General features: G+C 43.5%; 1 protein-coding gene across 6 annotated transcripts in view; it reads right to left on the bottom strand.

Moving 5' to 3' along the window:
* BACH2 (BACH transcriptional regulator 2) overlaps positions 1 to 20,007 on the bottom strand; it is a 306,097-nt gene that overhangs the window by 76,479 nt on the left and 209,611 nt on the right. For 5 of the 6 annotated variants that reach the window (XM_074990876.1, XM_074990875.1, XM_074990878.1 and 2 more), the window contains one exon: positions 956 to 1,210. The exons of the other annotated variant lie outside the window; for it this stretch is intronic. In XM_074990876.1, the coding sequence (XP_074846977.1) occupies positions 956 to 1,198 (243 nt within the window). In that variant the 5' untranslated portion in view covers positions 1,199 to 1,210. The remainder of the gene's footprint in view (positions 1 to 955; positions 1,211 to 20,007) is intronic. 6 annotated transcript variants of the gene reach the window in all.

The following is a 20,007-nucleotide window of genomic DNA, read 5'->3' as shown; positions in this document are numbered from 1 at the left end:
GTGTCCTTCCCCCAGGCAAACTGAACAGGCTGAATGAGGGTCACATTTGGGCACACGTTTGCTGCATTTTGAACACGTCTTAAAGTCTGGGGAGCCAGGCATTCCCCAGCGCAGAGGGGATGGAAAGCTCCGTCTGGGCTATTAGTTAAAACACTAACTATCAAGTACTAAAACTATTTACACTTTTTCAGGAACTATTTACATTACAATAGGCTACTTGCTAAAGGATCAAGCAGAGAAAGCAAGAGCTCCAAGGACTGGCAGCACTGCAAGAAGGAACCGAGCGGAGGGGGTTTTGGGCGGTGCATATATTGGTCACTATATCAGCATCACTCCAGGGGTGCCGCACTGACCCTATGGCTACTGGCTAGGAGAAGAAGCTTCCGGCAGCGGGGTGTGCACCCATGCATACCCAGCTTGGAATGGACACGAGCAATTACTCAAAGAAGAAAAAGGAGTACCAAAAAAATACTTGCTGCTGAAAAGGAGAGGGTGGCAACGAGACCCAAAATAATGTCACAATTCATAAGATTTTTAAACAATATCCCATTTTCTGAGAGCCAAAGAGCCCTTTTTAAATTTCCTGTCTATAAAACCAGAAGAATATCAGGGTCCAGATAATGTACTGAATGGTGCTATAGTCATGAAACGACCTCTGTTTGGGTACTACTCTTTCAGCAGTGGTCAGAAAAGGAAGCTCAGACATTTTAAAGCTTTGCTATAGTAACTGGTTTGAAACGCTGGCTGCTTTTTATTCCAGCAGAGATGGGTCTGTGAATATGTTCATTCTGTAACTCTCAAGGGGCATCCAACAATTCTTAACCAACCAAAACAGAAAAATCATAGCAACAGTCCTGCAGAGTCAGATCCTAGAGTCTGCACTTCATGAGTACACCATTACTGCCACGTAAGAGGGGACTGTTTTTATAAATAGATGAATAATAACATACTGTACCTCCTCTGGCAGGCTGACAATCAGGTCATTTTCCGTCTGCCCAACCAGTGCCTGCAAGAAGTATTCACTGCAAGCAGCCAGCACAGCCCGGTGCGCTCGAAACTCTTTCCCCTCCACAATCAAAGTCACATCACAGAGAATATCCTGCTTCCGCTGGTCATTTAGGCACAGGAGGATATTGGTACAATGGACTGTTGACTCATACACATACATGGGGGATTCAGTTTTCTCATCCACAGACATTCCGTTCACACCCTAAAATACAAAGAACAATAATAAGGAGAGATATTGCTGAACAGTTATTCCAGCAATCATAATTTTCACAGAGAGAAGGCGGTACCACCGTAATTCACATCTTGCAAGATCTAGGCAGAAAACTGCAGAATTACTGATCAACACATTAATTCTTAGTTTGAACAAAGAACTCAGGAAAGTTATCTGGAAACATGTTTACGTGACAAATCTTTATTCCACCCCTCTTAATAGACTCCTCACGGCCCCACTGCTCCAATATAAAATCAAACTAGACTTCAGACTAACCCACAAAATGCCTACAAATAAGAGACATCAATACGTACTTTTAAAAATTTATGAGCAATTACATGTAAAACCTTGGAAAATTATAGCAAAAATGAATAAATATTGGGTCATCCACAGAGGCTTCATTTACACTGCAGCCCTATTTTGAAATAAGCTATTTTGGAATAGCTATTCCAAAACAGCTTATTTTGAAAAAACACAACTATGTGTAAAAATGCATTTTGAAATATCAACCAGCTATTTTGAAACAGAATGTCAGACATGTTGCCTATTTCGAAGTAGTGCCATTGGAGCTCATTATAGCTTATTTCAAAATAGTGCTATTCTGTATCTTAGCAGTGCCTATTTTGAAATAGCTATTTTGCAATAAGCGTTATTCCACCTGCAATGAGGTTTACTGATTTCGAAATAATGCACCTGCTATTTCAATATTTTATTCAATATTTTATTTTAGTCTGTATGTATTGTAGATGATCACAAAGTCACTTTGAAATAATGGCTATGATTTCAAAATAACCCTGTAGTGCAGATGTATCTGCAGAGAGCAGGTTTTGACCCTTACACTTCTGTTGTTGTGTAGTGGCAAGAAGTTTGACATTTAAGTGGAGATATGTATTTTCGGGTGGACAGCACTTTTTACATTGAAAATCCTGGCATAACTGAGAAGGAGCTGGGAACTATACTTGACAAAGAGAATCCACCTAGCTATGATCATCTCATTTGGTATTGTTTCAATAACTAGATGTGTGTGTGTGTGTGTGTGTGTGTGTGTGTTTAGAGAATTTAGAATCTGTTTATTCCCAGGAGTGGCTGAAGCAATGCAAATGAATTGATTAAGACATTTATGGAAAAATGAAAAGTAGCTTCTATTTCTTATCTTTCTAAATTAAGAATCCTATATATGATTGAAGATACACATCACATCTCCTAGAATTGGAATGGACCTTGGGAGGTCATCTAGTCCAATCCCCTGCCCTCTTGGCAGGACCAAGCACCATCCCTGACACCTATCTGCCCCAATCCCTAAATGGCCTCCTCAAAGACTGAGCTCACAAGTCTGGGTTTAGTAGGCCTATGCTCAAACCACTGAGCTATCCCCCTCCCCGTAGGCTAGCCAACGTCCTGGCCTCCCAAGTTCATATGTGGAAGAACTCTGAGCCTGGACAAAGCCCACTGAAGATGAGGTATCTGGGTGCAGAAGAGTTTGCCCTTGCCTGGAAACCATGTGGTAAATAGCTTCTTTTTGCTGGCTGTGCATTTGTATGATGCACAAGATTTACTACAAGACTGTAAACTGGGGGACTCCTTATCTGGTCCTGATGTAAAACACTTCATATGCTTGAACGATCAGTGTTTTTCTTCACTTCAGGAACCCCATGTGCACCTGAAAAATTAAAACAACTTACTCCCCACCCTTCTATATCTTTACAGAGAGTTCTGTTTAGCACTGAAGTCAATCTTATTGTTTGCTTTGCTTTCTCATTCAAATTTCTAAGGCTAGTAAAGCAATGGAAACCTATTCCATAGTATATTAAGGCTCAGCAGGCAAAATTCAATTTTTATTTTTTGATAATTTCAACAGATAATATTGATGCTTGTTTTTAAACTTTTTTTTTTTTAAAAGATTACCAATTTAAATTCCCATAGCAGTAGAAAGTTGGGATGAGGTCCAGATAATAATTATTTACTGACATTAGACACAGAAATTCAAGAAGTTAAAGCTTTATAACCAATACAAAACAGTGTCAACATCACATACCAAAATATACAAAGTAAATATCCTTAAACAGAACTCAAAGTTCTTGGGAAGCATTTCTTTTTTTACTTCACTTGTATCTAAATTTTGATAATCACGGATGGAAACTCTGTTGCTGTTGTTGGTTTGTGTGCATACAGTGAAAGCAATGTTTAAAAACAACAAAATCTAATCCTTCCAAGCCTGCCTACCCATCAAGGATGATTCCATCATTACAGGTAATGGTTACAAAACCAATTTGTTTTGATATGATATAGTTTACCTAAAAATACCTAAAACTACTGTAGGAAACTGATGCAAAATTCCTCCTTTGTTAAAAACATGTATTTTGGAAGATTTTTTACTTTCATAATTTTAGCTTTATGGATACTTGTACTTGTAAACCCAATGCAGTGCTATTCCTGTTGCTCCTGATTGAAACTTAGATTTATTTCCTAAAAATCATCATCATGCAGAATGGTCCTATGTATTCAAAATTCTAGCAGGAAAAGGCTTCAGATGGAGTTGCTTTCTGCATGTAAATACACACCTTTTCAATCAAGGAATACTCACCAAACAACTCATTTTAGACATTCCTAAGATTCCAAATCCAGAAGAGGAGATGATTGTGATAATCTACGCTGATCTCCTGAATAACTGGCTAGAGAAGTTCCACAAAGTAATTCCTAAAGCACACCCATAGGTGATACTCTGAATAGGGAGAGTACAGGTTGCACCTCTCAAATCTCGTACTCTTTCATATGGCAACATCTGTGGTCCAGCAGGATCATGAATGTTCCAGGACTAGAGAGTACTGGACTGGGGCTGGGGCCAATGTAGGAGCCCTGCCTGCCCCACAGCAGTGGGGCTGGGAGCTGCAGTCCCCACCTGCACCATTGCAGTGCGGGGGCTAAAGTCCCTGCCTGCCCCTCAGCAGCATGGATGGGAGTCTGAGCTCCCCCTTGCCCTGCCAGATCCCTCAACTGGGGTGTGGGGACTGTGGCCAGAACTCTCAGTGGAGACACATGGGCCTACAGCAGGGGTTGGAGCTCTTGACAGCACAGCCATGGCTGGGCCAGAGCCTGCAGCTGATGGCAGTGGATGGGAGCCAGGGCCAGTGGCAGGGGTCTGCAGCAGCCAGCACTGAGGCCAGAGGAAGGGGAGCTGGAACTGGGACAGAGGTGGACTGGGTGGCTGGAGGCAGAGGACCTCCCCTGGCCTGGCAATCCCCTTGTTTGGGACCAGTCAGGTCTCAACAGTGGCCATCATGGGAAGTTCAACTTGAAGCAATGGATTAATAAAAATGAATTGTTAGACTTCTGTAAAACAGAAAAACCACGGCTAATGTCTTGTTTCAATATAGACATCCAGATTGCTTACTCTGGCACACCAGAACTACTATGGGAATTCCCAAGGAAATGGTTATAAATATTTTACATGTATTGAAGAAGGCTAACATTTTCAACAGTAGGTGCCTAAGGTTAAACTCCAGAATAAGTGGCTTGATTTTCAGAAGTGCCAAATACCAGTCATCTACCTCTCATTGGATTGTGTCTTTTCATAAGTAAGCACCTTGACCAGTTTTTTTGCAGTTTTACTTTTTGTGACTGTGAAAAGTTATGATTATAACTTCTTCTCTTCGGCTACATCTACACTAGCCCAAATCTTCGAGATGGCCATGCAGATGGCCATTTTGAAGATTACTAATGAGGCGCTGAAATACATATTCAGCGCCTCATTAGCATGCCGCCAGCTGCGGCACTTCAAAATTGCCATGTCTCGCTGCCATGCAACTCATCCAGATGGGGCTCCTTTTCGAAAGGACCCCAGGAACTTTGAAATCCCCTTACTCCTATCTGCTGTTATGTATTTTGCATGGCCATTTCGAAGATTTGGGCTAGTGCAGACATGGCCTTGAAGCAAAGTTACTGATCAGAAATGGCTGCAATCACTTTATTAGGATTATGGCAAATGTAAAAGAGAAAATGATACTCAGCCCACACACAGCTTTCTTAGACATTAATGAAAATGCAAAATAGTGTTTTAAGTGGTTACTCCTGAGTAGTGTGAAAGTGAGATTTTACAAGAAAAATCTAGTGGGAAAATCTGAAAGCTGCAAATGACAAATGAATAATGCATGTTTTTCAGGCCAATCTCATGTCTGTAATGTCTGAGATGATTCTGAAACAGTACAAGAAACCTGAAACCTGGCATACAATAAAAGTAATCCATTATATTTTCAGTATTTTGTTTTTTTAAAAAAATACTTTGCCTGAAGTTGCAATCCACTTAAGTACAGTAATACCACAATAAGCAACAGTGAATTCTTTGCTAACCAGTTAGTAATTTCTTTAACTATTGCTCTTATGATTTTTTATTGTAAAAAACAAAGCTAGAGAACTGGTGAGAACATCACCATATGTTTCTCCACTACTTACTCAGCAAGCCTTTAACTGATAGAAAAAGTGTACGCCTACAGAGATCTCTGATTTGAATGTGACCTACACTGTATGTCACCAGCCATTTCCATTTCAGCTAGTGGACAGTAAGTGCACCATATGAAATTATCTGGTTGTCTATGCATGGTTTCTTGTATATCAGACAGTTATTTGTTGGAATGTGCTATAGCAGTGGAAGTGGAGGGTCCAGGCATCCTTTCTATACCAAACCACCATATCGCAGAGAGGAGGTGGAAAAGGCTCTTGTTAACTGAAGTTCTGTGTGAGGGCATCATCTGTGCCATATGAAGACAAAGATGACTCTACTCAATTATATGCAAGTATTAGATCAGGGATATGAGAGTGAGACAAAGGCTGCGTCTACACTACGAGATAAAATGGATGTTATTAAAATCGATTCTTAACGCTGAGTTTTAGCCATTTGATTTTGAGCATCTTCTCCTTCCCACAGGCTCCCCACAAAATCAACTTACTGCTGCCACATACCAGTAGCTTAAATCGAGCTTAAATTGAGTGCTGCTGCAGTGTATTGTGAGAACCTATTCCACAGTTCCCCAAGCCCCTTTACATTCTGGCCCCACAAGTAGATGTGGGTATATGACGCCATCTTCACACATTTCATTCCTCTTTTTCCCCCTACCATGTTAAGTATGTTAAAGTAGGCATGGGTGCTACACTGAAACAGCATGCCTAGACTTTATTGTGGGCTTAGATATTGATTTACGCCTCCTGGAAAAGCGGATTCTAAGTAGGCATGTGTGCTACACTGAAACTCAAATGAATCATCAGCAATGGCTTGGAGTGGCTAAAAGGTAGTAGACTTTTGACAGCCACGAAAATTGTGACTGCCAATGCAGGCCCTTTAAAGGACCTTGAATCTGGATTTAGGCCACCTGCAAAAGAAGACCCTTATGCTTAAGTAGACACGGTTGTTACGCTGAAACTCGAATGAATCATCAGTAATTGACCAGTGCGGCTAAAAGACGGTACACTGTTGACAGCCACAAAAATTGTGACTGCCCACGGAGGGCATTTCAGGACACTCAATCTGGATTTAGGCCACCTGGGAAAGGAGACCCTTAAGTCTAAGTACACATGGTTGCTACACAAACTCAAATGATTCATCAGGCTAAAAGACCTCAGACTACAGCCAGGTTTGCACCTTAGGACAAGAATATTTCCCACTGCAAGCCTTACTTCGACAACTGTGGTAACTGTATAGCAAATATATTGCCGTCATTGAGACATGTATGGCTTTGGGCTGCTAAAAGAGCCCCGGTTACAGCCAGGCCCCTGAAAATCATGACCACCAAGGGAGACATCCCCCAGGCAGCTACAAGACCCCTGGCCACAGTCAATCTCCCAAAATTGTGCCCGCTGAGGGAGACATCCCCCAGGCAGCTACAAGACCCCCAGCTACAGCCAGGCCCCGAAAATCATGACTCTTGAGGGAGACATTTCCTGGTCAGCTACAAGACTCCTGGGTACAGCCAGCCCCCAAAAACTGTGACTGCCGAAGGAGACATTCCCCCAGGTGGCTACAAGACCCCCCGCTACAGCCAGGCCCCCAAAATTGTGACCACTGAGGGCGATGTCCCGCAGGTGGCTACAAGATCTCCGGCTGCAGTCAGCCCCTGAAAATCATGACTGCCAAGGGAGACATCCCCTGGGCAGCTACAAGACCCCCCAGCCACAGCCAGGCCCTGAAAATCATGACCACCAAGGAAGACGTCCCCTGGGCAGCTACAAGATCTCTGACCACAGCCAGTCCCTGAAAATTGTGACCCTCACATCATGCAATCTGCCTGGCACCTTGCACAGCACATATTTTTATTGGTTTGGGGTCAAGCCACATGATGCGGCCGGGCATGGGAATGTTCCAGACTGTGTGGTGCCTCCAGGAGGAGGGAAGGGAGGGGATGTGGGGGTCAGGACAACATGTAAACGACTGAAAAGAAGTTTCTCATACTACCAGACAAGCACGACTCCCACGCACAGCCTAGCTGACACATGGTATGGGGGGAGCCAGCAGCTGGAGCCAGGCTGCACAGAAAAAAAGGCAGCTAGTAGGGTTATGCACAGAAGCAGGGACCCCCACAACTGAGCTCCCAGCAAAGAAAAAGGAAGATTTTTCAGCCTCTCATGATGCTACAGCCACAGCTTGCAGGTGTTGAATTCTAACAGTCTTGTTCCTTATTCCTCCACACTAGAGAGCAGTGGAGATGTAAGAGGCCAGAGCAGAGAACTGTGGTGCATTGTGGGGCATTGTACAGGACATCTGTGGAGGCTAATGAATTCGATTTAAAGACATGCCACATCCTCACTACCCTTAATTCAGAATTTGAAATTTGAATTGAACACTACACCCATAGGGTTACTATGATTTTAGGATTTCAATATCATGTCCATTTTAGTGGTCCATGAACCGAGCTAATAGAAGTTGAAGTGAGGACAGGCACCGGGAAAAATTGGACTAACTGACGTAAAATTGATTTTATCTTGTAGTGTAGACATAGACAAAGACATTCTAAACAATTCTGCTGGAATATGCCAGAGAAGATTTATCTGGTGTCAGTTTGACAACAGTATTCAATTTTAGCTCAAAAGCCAGAAAGTCAAACTATGTAATTTACTAGTAAGTACCACAGCACCAGATCCAGGACAAAATGAATGACATAAAATGCTCAGAAACACCTATGGACTTTGCATGAAGCCCTGTACAAAAAGTTCCACCTAGTTTTTTCTAGCTCAAGCTACAAGTCCGATCACAAAGTGCAGTATTTTTAGCTCCTTTTTATAAATTCCATTTTCTAATTTTTCAAATACTAATTGCCAAGAATAAGGGCCTTAGGAATAACTACAAAAAGAGCTGTTTGAACACAAGAATCCCAGGTCAGACTGTTAGAAAGATGGCACAGAGGAAGTGCACATAAACTGCGTGACAACATTTCCTCTCCAGCAGGACGCGGATAGGGTTCTGAGCTTTTTTGCTGTGACATTGGCTGAAAAAGATACCAATGGGGATTCACATGAAAATGGCTATTTCAAATTCTAGTCAAGAAATAGCAAAAACTCCACTCAGGACTAAAAATCCGATACATCTCTGAAGAGGGAAAATATTTTTGTCTAAGACAATATGCAACATGTTGCTAATCTGGAAATGAGAAAAACTAGTTTCATCCACTGACTTTCTCCTGAATATTGTGCTTTACGACGATTACTTGCTCAATAAAAATAGAAGTCTGGCTTTAGAGGAAGCCTAATAAAGTCTGATGCATCAGTTAGCAAGTTCCTTAGAGCTGTGGAAAATGACCAGCATTAAAATCTATTAGTGAGAGCTCTTAACTATTTACATTCCCAGAACAACAAAGGGATCATTTACAATCAATATAGCCATTTATATCTTTGCTGCCTTCCTTTACAAGAAACTATTGAAAAGCTTAATGATTAATTCAGCAGTTTTGAGAGCTCACTAACAGTAGATTACACACAAAGATCTCTTCAGTGAACTCATTATTTAATTAATAAATGTTGAACACCAAACAGTTCGTAGTCATCTGAAACTCCCAAGTATTGTGTGAGTTTTTAACCAATTAGTTATCAATTACAATATCATAAAGCCTTAGCATAAAATAGAAATAATGAAATTTAATTATACATTATTCTTCTTAGTTGCCACAAATGCTATACAAGACTGATTTGGATTAATAATTCATACAGCAATACAGTATCAGGAAAGATAATTATACAGTGCCACAATTCTCACACTGATTTTTTGTAATTACAGATTACAACCACGTTAGCTATTTTAAAAGGCTAGAGAGCAGGAATAATTTGCTATGTCATCCTCAGATACATAATAATGTCTTTTTCTTTTAGCACCAAAGATTATTGAAAATGTAACAATGGACCCATCAAGACTACACGGGCCTGCCAAATACACTGTGCCTGGGTCCCGGATCATTTGTAACCGATCATTTGTAACTTCATGATTAGCTTCTTATATTCCTTAAATAACATGTGTTTCAAAGCATAAAGTACACTCCCAAGTGGGAAAAAATGCAAAACAACAAAATACTCTTCAGTAATTAGAAATAAGGCACTAGAAGACAATGAACAGAAGCAAAGTCTTTATATCCAGTATCACTATTGCCTTAACAAGTGGAACAGTAGAGCTGGGTGGGAGTAAATGTTTATTCATTGAAACCATTTCACAGGTCTGGGAGGCGATTTCTTCAGAGATTTCAGGCCACTCACTGGCCTCCTGGTTAGTCTGGCGTGAATCTCTCTCTTTCACCAAACACTGAAAAAGTCATGATTTGGCTGCACTGAGGAATGAAAACTAATTTCAAAACCTCAAATTGTTTTGTGAAATATAATTCTTGTTTTTTGGCCAGGCCTACTGAACAACACACCTGGAAGCTGTCCAATCCCACTACTAGGGCAGCTTATATAATGAGACCTGTCAAGCTCCTCCAGGCTTCTTGTACTTACTGAGAACAATGAAAATTCATTCCTAGCTTTTGGGTAGATGGGGATTTATCAATATGCATAGAATTTTGGAAGCCTACTTATTGTTCAGTTGTGCATAAATACAACAGATGAATATTAGCTATTGAAAGTAAATAAGTTCCAGTGCAAAAGCCGATGGTAAACTCCTTGAGGGCAGGATTAGATTTTAGTGTGCATAGTATATAGTATAGTGCCTAGCACAGTGCGACCTTAATACTTGATAGAGGTCTTCAGGTGCGGGTGCAATATAAATACAATAAAATACGCCAAGAGAATAGCAAGCATATATAGATCATAGTTATTACAGCTTTAATACTATGCTCATAACCCTGAGGATGTCTTCCGTTTTTGGAAAAATCCCTATTTTTGATTCATTCTATTGAACACAAGATTAAACGTACAAACATCCATGATCTGAAAAAGAAGGCAGTGCCTCATTTTACACATATAACTGTAATCTGGCTGGATGACACTGCAAGACTGGTTTTAGCCCAGTTTGAAATCGCTGGATCTCTGGTTCAGCATAAACAGAGAGAGACTGTGCTATTTGCAAACAATGGAGGAAGCACAGCAGGCCTGGTGCCAAGAATCTAGATTTAAATATATCTTGTGTGTATCAAAAAGGAAATACAGAGGGGAAAATCTCGTGAACATCTGAGACGTCTGTATACTAATGCCGGAAGTATGGGGAATAAACAGAAAGAATGGGAAATACTTCTTAATAGTCATGATTATGGCATAATTGGCATCAGAGATTTGGGGGATAATTCACATGAATGGAATACTGGTACAGAAGGATTCAGCTTGTTCAGAAAGAACAGGATGGGGCTGGGGGGCGGGAAGACGCTGGGGGGCGTTTCCCTGTATACCACAGATGTAAACTTGCACTGATGACAAGATAGAAGTGGAAGCCAGAACTGCTGAAAGTCTTGGGCAAGCATACAAGGAGTAAAAGCAAGGGTGATGTTATAGTAGGGAACCTACTATATATCACCTAACCAGGAATAAGAGGTGGGTGAGGCCAACAAAATTATCCAAAGCATGGGATTTGGATAGTGATGGGGGAAATCAGCTATCCAGGCATCTGTTTGGGAAAGAATACAGCAAACCAGAGATTATCCGACTGGTTCCTGGAATGCACTAGAGATTTTTCTTTTTTTTAAGTAAAGAGGGTGGAAAAAGTGACTAGTGAAACAGTTCTAGATTTGATTGTAACAAACCAATAGGGAAGAACTGGCTGAGAATCTAACGGTGAAATACAGCATGGGTGAAAGTGATATGAAATGGCAGAATTCATGATTCTAGGAGTGGCAGGAGGGAAAACAGCAGAATAAAGTTTTCGACATCTAGGGTGTGGTGTAAAATCCATTCTCTTAAGCAGGCATCTGAGAAGTTTTTAAGATGGTAGGGATTGCAGTTGGGAACTTTTGAGTTAATTCACAACATGATTTTTAAAGCCAGTAGGTTGTATGCATGAGGAGAAATGATGTTTCAGTTTTGCAATGATTTATGGACAATGGAACTTTTCTAATCTGGAACTCTCTCATTCAGCAAACTCTGTAATTTGGCATGATTTCAGTGAGTCGGATGACCACTTATCATGGATGTGGCCTAGTTTCCTGTGGTCCCATAAAGAAAGGTTACTCACCGTAGTAACGGTGGTTCTTCGAGATGTGTCCCCGTGGGTGCTCCACATTAGGTGTCGGGCTCGCCCGGCGCCGCAGATCGGATCTTCCAAGCAGTTTCTGCCGGACCGCGCATGCGCCGGTGCGCGCCGCTCCCCCGCGCGCTCCCGGCCATGTGCGCGATCCGGTCCCCGCCAGTTCCTTGACCAACCGCCTCGGATGCTCCTGCAAATCACTAAACAGAGATCCGGAGCGGGGAGGATGGGCGGGTAGTGGAGCACCCACGGGGACACATCTCGAAGAACCACCGTTACTACGGTGAGTAACCTTTCTTTCTTCTTCGAGTGTCCCCGTGGGTGCTCCACATTAGGTGACTACCCAGCAGTAACCCAAGATAGGAGGTGGGTAATCGGATTATGTGCAGCTTGTCCCCGAGAGGACCGCTGCCGAGAGACGGGTATCCTCTTGGAATACCCTGTGAAGGGCGTAATGTTTGGCGAAGGTGTCACAGGATGACCAGGTCGCCACTCTGCAAATGTCTTTTAGCGCAACGCCCTTGAAAAAAAGGCTGTTGATGCTGCCACCGCCCTAGTGGAAATGAGCCCTGGGCGTGGCCAGTAAAGGAGTCTTTTTGAGTTTGTAGCACATTTTTATGCAAGATACGATGTGCTTAGAGATTCTCTGCGAAGAGAGACATTCTCCTTTTGATTTGGGAGCGATAGAGACTAGGAGCCTATCCGTTCTCCGGAAGGACTTGGTCCTGTCCATATAGAAAGCTAGCACCTCCTCACGTCCAGGAGGTGTAGGCGCGCCTCCTTGTTAGAGTTATGAGGCTTTGGATAAACAAGGGTAAACAATAGGTTCGTTAGTATGAAACTCAGAAAGAAACTTTAGGAACAAGGGCTGGATGCAGCCGTATGGTTACCGCCTCCTTGGAAAAACAGCGCAGGGTGGCGTTGCCATAACTGCCTCAAGCTCGCTCACCCTGCAAGCTGACGTGATTGCGAGAAGAAAGGTCGTCTTCATCATAAGGAGGCGGAGGGAAACCGTGGCCAAAGGCTCGAACGGTGGTCCCCTTTTCGCATTAAGCACCAGGTCCAAGTTCCACAGAGGTGGAAGCGGTTTCTGAGGGGGGTATAGGCTTACCAGCCCTTTGAAGAACCTGGTAACCATGGGATGGGCGAACACCGTGTGCCCTTCCTCTTCGTGTCTGAACGCCAAAATGGCGGCCAGGTGGACCTGAAACGAGGATAGCGAGAGTCCTCCTCTCTTGAGGTCCAGTAAATACTCTAATATCACAGCCATAGGCACCGAAAGGGGGCTAGCTGTTTGGTAGAACACCATGCCGTAAAGCGAGTCCATTTCTGCTTGTAGATCTTCCTGGTGGAAGTCCTCCTGCTACTTTCTAGGACTTGCTGCACTTCCTCCGTACATGTGCTCTCTAGGGAGCTGAGCCATGGATTAACCACGTTTGTAGTCGCAGGCCTTGGGGGTGCGGATGCACTATGGACCCCTGGGCTTGCGTGAGCAGATCCAGCGCCACCGGAGGGGACATCGGTGGCCGGTCCGACATGCGCAGGAGTAGGGGGAACCATTGCTGTCGATCCCACGTTGGGACTATCGGGATCATTCAGGTTCCTTCCCTCCTGGCTTTCTGCAACACTTTGTGGATGAGCACTGTGGGAGGGAAAGCGTAAAGCAGGGGGCCCCTCCATGAGATCGCGAAGGCGTCCCTCAGGGACCCCCGTCCCAGTCCTGCCCTGGAGCAGAATCGTGGGCACTTCTTGTTGTGCTGAGTAGCAAACAGGTCTATCTGGGGAAAACCCCATGCGTGGAAAAATCGGTTGCAGCAGATCGGGACGGATCTGCCACTCGTGCGTGAGTGCGAAACGCCTGCTCAGCTGGTCTGCCTGCACATTGCGAGCGTCTGGTAAGTAAGAGGCTTTCAAGGTTATATTGTTGGCGATGCAGCAGTTCCACAACCGGACTGCTTCTACACATAAGGCACAGGACCGAGCTCCTCCTTGCCGATTTATATAAAACATGGTGGAGGTATCGTCTGTACTGATCCCGACTACCTTGCCTTTCATTTGGTCTCGAAAGTGTCTGCAGGCGTTGAACACTGCTCTGAGCTCCAGCATATTTGTGTGCAGTGACTGCTCCATGGAGGACCACAGCCCTTGCGTCACCTCTTCGCCCATGTGTGCTCCCCACCCTATGAGGGAGGCATCTGTAGTAAGAAAAACCAATACGTGTGGTTGGTGGAAGGGTACCCTTGTTAGCAGGTTCCCGGGGTTTACCCACCATTGCAGGGATTTGCGCACCTCTGTTGTGGGCGACGCCATCCTGTGAACAGTGTGTGCTGCCGGTTTGTATACGCTCGCCAGCCAATGCTGCATGCTGCGCATGTGTAACCTGGCGTTCTGTTCTACGAAACGTCGCTGCTGCCATGTGGCCCAGCGGCTGTAAGCACGTCAGAACCGGCACCATAGGGCTGAAGGTGAAGCCTTGCGCGAGGGAGCCGACGGCCCGAAAGCGAGTCTCTGGTAGATACGCCCTCGCTGTAATAGAATTTATGCGTGCCCCTACGAACTCTATGTCCTGTGTGGGGTCTATCTTTGATTTTGTCAGATTGATAAGCAGGCCGAGCGAAGAGAACGTGCCTGCTGTGACACATATTATGCGTAGTACCTCCTCCTTCGAGGCCCCTTTGAGTAGGCAGTCATCCAGATACTGGAATATAAATACCCCCTGTCTGTGCAGGTAGGCTGACACCACTGCCAAGGTCTTGGTGAAGACTCTGGGGGCTGAGGAGAGCCCAAACGGTAGGACCTTGTAAGTCGAGGGCTGCGAACCAATCTCCATCATCTAGTGCCGTAAGGATGGAGGCGTTTGCGATCATCCGAAAGCGTTGCTTGCGCAGGTACCGGTGAGGCCTCGAAAATCTAAGATGGACCTCCCCGTGAGGAAGTACCTCGAGTAGAACCCTCTCCCTTGCAGTTGCTCCGGCACTCTTTCCACTGCCCCTACAAGCATGAGATGGTCTACCTCCTGCTTGAGCCTCACTACATGGGAGGCCTCCTGGAGGTGGGGCCCTGGGTGGAGGTCATGGCGGTGGGAGCAACTGGGAGGGGATGGCGTACCCCGTGGCTATGATCTCCAGCACCCATTTGTCTGTGGTGATCCTTTGCCACTGGTTATAAAATGGTCGGATGATGGCCTTGAGCACTGGTTTCGTGCCCTCTGGAAGCGAGTCCATGAGGGAGGTTAACCTAATGTGGTTGTCGAAATTATGGTTCGCTAGATGCGCTGCGTAATTTGCCATTGGCAACAGTAGCGTGGAGGAGGAGTAGACCTTTCTGCCCAACAGCTCTAGCTTTTTGGCATGTTTGTCTGTTCCCCCACGTTGCGACGACTCCACCACCAAAGAATTTGGTTGTGGGTGGCTGAACAGGAACTCCATGCCCTTCGTCGGCACGAAGTATTTTTTTTTTTTACAAAATAACAACCGGCTAACTCGTAGTAGCCTAAGTGCCTGAAAAAAGCTTTAAAGAAAAACAGATGAAGTCGTTGAATACGCTACTTGGCCTTAGCCTAGTTGGATTCCGTCTGCAGCCGACGGCGGTTAAGAGGAACTGGCGGGGACCGGATCGCGCACATGGCCGGGAGCGCGCGGGGGAGCAGCGCGCACCAGCGCATGCGCAGTCCGGCAGAAACTGCTTGGAAGATCCGATCTGCGGCGCCGGGCGAGCCCGACACCTAATGTGGAGCACCCACGGGGACACTCGAAGAAGAAAGTTTGTTTACAGCCACCTGTCCTGATCTCAGTGTTCTGTGCTGTTATTTAGCTGTAACTTAGTCCTAAGTGTCTTCTAAGAGCCCAGCAAGCAGTGGAAGTGTTGATAATGTGCTAGAAATTACTGACTTCCTGTCATCTGGCAAATTCTCTCATCCAGCACTGGTCAGGTCCCAAGGGTGCCAGATGAGAGAGGTTCAACCTGTACTACATTTTAACAGGGAAAATGGTGCCAGGAGAATGGGAAAGGCTCCCAACAAAACTATATGTGAGCACTATCAGTTGTATTTAAAGTATCCATGTTGCAACATTCACACAGTCACTACTATCCTGAATAAGTGAGAGAATTATCCTGCCCATCCATGAGAGGGGTTCCTTGCACAATGCAGGTGGAGTGGCTGTTGTCTCTGACTGAGAGATTGCACATCAACATTCTGCATTGCCTTTACATTGGTGTGTAACTGGTTGAACCCACAGTGCGTCAGGCTCGCCCAGTTCCTATCCTTACAGAATTTTGGAGTAAACTATACTGATTGCTGCGTCATTTGTGTTCAGACACAAGAGACCTTTCAGTTGACTAAAAAAGCAAACCATCAGTGGAGCTTTTCCCAAAACACAAATAAAACTTTCACCTTTCCGTCAGTTGAAAACTGTGACTGGAAGGTTGACCACAGAACATTTGCTGTTTTGTACCCATAACACTTAATGCCCAGGAAGACCATTAAGAAGTATGAGGTACTGCAGAATGTGGGTGCCCACTTGGTTGAGTTTCACACATGAAGTTTTCTATGACTATAACTTAGACATAGAAGCTACCAATTAATTTCCATTTACAGATCAAGCTGGTGGCTTTAGCCTATAAAAACCATTTTTTAGCTTCTTATAATGTGGAGACCCAGGACCTGAGTTGACTCTCACTGGATTCAATAGAGACTGGCTAAGGCTCCAGTTCTAAAACAGTGGTTGAGATCAGCTAGTATGCTCCCCCTGAGAAGACCCCAGATTCGTGTCATAGGAGGTAGTCTCAGTGGAGGCTATGCAGCTTTGGAAGTCACTTTTCTGATTTATTTGGCAAAATTAATATTCATTATACTCAGGATACATTACAAATCCTCTGTGTGTGTTTTTTTCCCCCTTGAGCAAACAAACTGAGCGAGGATGGTAGGAATGCTGTGTGCGTTTTACATGTAAACAGCTTTCAACATCTACTAACGTGCTTAGTTGATCTTTACATGCAGTATATGGATTTACATATGTAACATTTGCCTATTGTATGGACTGAGAAAGAAATTGGTATAAAATTAGCGTTAGATGTTCTCATTCCAAATGTCAGCAAGTTACTTCTCAGCATAACACTGCTTATGCAGAATAAAGTAGAATTTGGTTTAATGTGGAATCTCAAAATGCTTTAAATATAAACATTGGTAGACTGATGTGACAGATTAGAAAGACAGAAACAGAGGACAGGGGCAAAAAAGGTTGAAGAAAAGGGACAGAGAAGAGAGTCAATTGGGATACTGTAATGATCAGTGCAGGCAGCACCTCCACCAACAGATGGTGCTGTTTATTTACCTAAGTGTTAAGTTATTGTCTTGAACGTTATGTTGCTATGTCTGGGTCTTGCCTGTGTGTGTGTGATTTGCTCACCTTGATTATCTTTTTCTGATTTGTCCTCCTTGCTTACTGTTTTTGGTTCTCTGTGCCTTAAATATTGAGTCTGTTCTAGTCTGGCTATGGTCTGAAGAAGTGGGTCTGTCCCACGAAAGCTCACCTAATGAATTATTTTGCTAGTCTTTAAAGTGCTACTTGACTGCTTTTTGTTTTGAATTTATTCAGTGATGAGCTTTGGAGGGACAGACCCACTTCTTCAGATCAATAGCATCTCCACTCCAGACTGACAGTTAAATGCTATTGATCTGAAGAAGTGGGTTTGCCCCACGAAACTTCATCACCTAATACATTTTTTGTTAGTCTTTAAAGAGCTACAATTAACTTTGAAGTTAGTTCCTGGTGTAGACACACCCAAAGAGGAGCATTAAAAGAACAACATGAATGTGTAGGGAGAAAATCAGAAAGGCTACAATGTAAGTTACATCTGACTAGGGACATAAAAGGCAATTAGGAGCATGAGACTAATAAAGAAAGTGTAGATTCTCCACTTACCTGGGAAGGAGATCTAATAATGGAGGATATAATGGAAGCTGAGGAACTTAAATGTCCATTTTGCTTCAGTCTTCATTAAAAATGAATCATGACTAGATACTCAACACAATTAACATCCAAGGGGAAGAAAAGCAAGCCAAAATAGGGAAACAAAAGATTGAAGAACATTCATATAAGTTACAAGCAATCAGGAGGATCTGATGAAATTCACCCTATGATACTTAGCGAATTAGCTGCTGGCAAGCTTAGAACTTTTAGTAATTATCTTTGAGAAATCCAAGAGGAGGCAGAGGTCTCAGAGGACAGAAGGACAAACACAGATCCCATCTTTAAAAAGGGAACTAGGAGGGCACCAGGGAATTATAGACCAGTCAGTTTTAACTTCAAAACCAGGAAAGATACTGAAGCAAATTATTAAGCTATCAATTTGTAAGCACCTGGAGAATAACAGGATTCCAAGGAATAGTCAGCATGGATTTGTTAAAACATATCATATCAAATCAATTTAAAGACATTTGATAGGATTACTGACCCTTTTGATGGTGCAGGGGGCATAACACAGCAGGCATTATATAGTTTTGTTTTAGTAAAGCTTTTGACTAAGTTCTCCATGATATTTTCATAAGCAAACTAGGGAAATATGGTCTCGATTACACTGCTAAAGGGCGCAAGCACAGCTTATTGAAAGACTGTATTTAGAACAGTTATCACTGGTTTGTTGTCAAACTGGGAGGTTGTACCTAGTGGGAGCCCACAGGAGCCAGTCTTTGGTTTGATACTATTTAATATTTTCCATTATACAAGTCATTAATGAGTGTGTGTTTACAAAAGCTGAAGTTGATACCAAACTAGGAAGGATTGCAAGCACTTTGGAGACCATTTTAAAATTCAAAACAAACTAGAGGAATTTGAGAATAGGTCTGAATTCAACATGATGAAATTCAATAAAGACAAGTACAAATAACTTCATTTAAGAAGAAAAAAATCAAATGCACAGCTACAAAATGGGAGATGATTAACCAGTAATGCTGAAAAGGATCTTGGGGTTATAGTGGACCACAAACTGAATATAAATTGTTGATGTGATCCAGCTATAAAAAAGGATAATGTGATTCTGGGGTGTATTAACAGGAATGTTGCACGTAAGACACAAGACACTATGTTCAGCTCTGGTGAGGCCACGAGCTGGAGTACCATGTCCAGATTAGGGCTCCACAATTTAGTAAAGATGTAGTTAAATTGGAAAAGTCCAGAGGAGAACAACAAAAATGAAAAAAAAGTTTTAGAAAACCTGACCTATGAGGAAAGGTTACAAAATCTGGGCATGTTTAATCTCGAGAAAGATTTTACTAACAGACAGCCTGATAATAGACTTCCAGTACACTAACGGCTGTTCTCAAGCAGACCGTCCACTGAAGGGAGGATGAAAAATAATGGGCTTAATCTGCAGAAGGCTTGGGATACTCAGGTGCCCACTTTCTCCATCACATGGGATAGAGTGCTTGGAAGGTAAAGTTGCCTCCAGTCCTTAACTTCTCAGGAAAGTAGTGTGTCTGGCACCTGCCCTATGCCAGGAATCTTTTGGCCTCCATCAGCATCCAGACCCTGAATCTTTAGAGGGTGATATGGTGGACCATGGCCTTTTGGGAACCAACGTTGCAGGGTCCTTACCATATGCAGTCTAAGTCTGCTGTCCTGGGCTACTTCCTATGTATGTCCCTTCAGTTTTGGATGTTGCCCCTGTAGTCCTAACAATCAATCACTTGAAAAGTTCAATAAGCAGGACCCTGCAGGTTCTCAAAGAGGACGGTGGTTGATGAAGGTGCTGCAAGGGAGCCTTACATACTCTGCAATCCAATCTCAAGATCAACCTTCTGTCTGGCTTCTTAGAGAAAGATTAATCTCTCCCACAGCCTATCCACCCACCTGTCAGGCCTTCTGAGCATCTTTTAATTCACTCCTACAAACGGAGCATGCTTGGCATACCCAAAGGGGCAAGACTACCTGTGCACAGTACTGTTTTTAACCCCTCTGAGTCCCGTGTGAGGTTTGTAATAAGACCTCATTTGCTACAACATTTTATCAGAAACTTTTCCAATGTGGATCATGGATCTCACAGTTATGCAAACACTTGAATGTGTGAGGTGGGAGCTCTGTGTAAGAGTAAGTAACCTGATTGCTTCGGAAATGCCTTTAGTGAAAAAATCAGATTAAAGGGACAG

The sequence above is a fragment of the Carettochelys insculpta genome, chromosome 3 (genome assembly GCF_033958435.1).
Source record: "Carettochelys insculpta isolate YL-2023 chromosome 3, ASM3395843v1, whole genome shotgun sequence".
Taxonomy (NCBI): domain Eukaryota; kingdom Metazoa; phylum Chordata; order Testudines; family Carettochelyidae; genus Carettochelys; species Carettochelys insculpta.
Note: the sequence above shows the minus strand (reverse complement) of the source record. Positions and strands in the feature narration are given on the sequence as shown.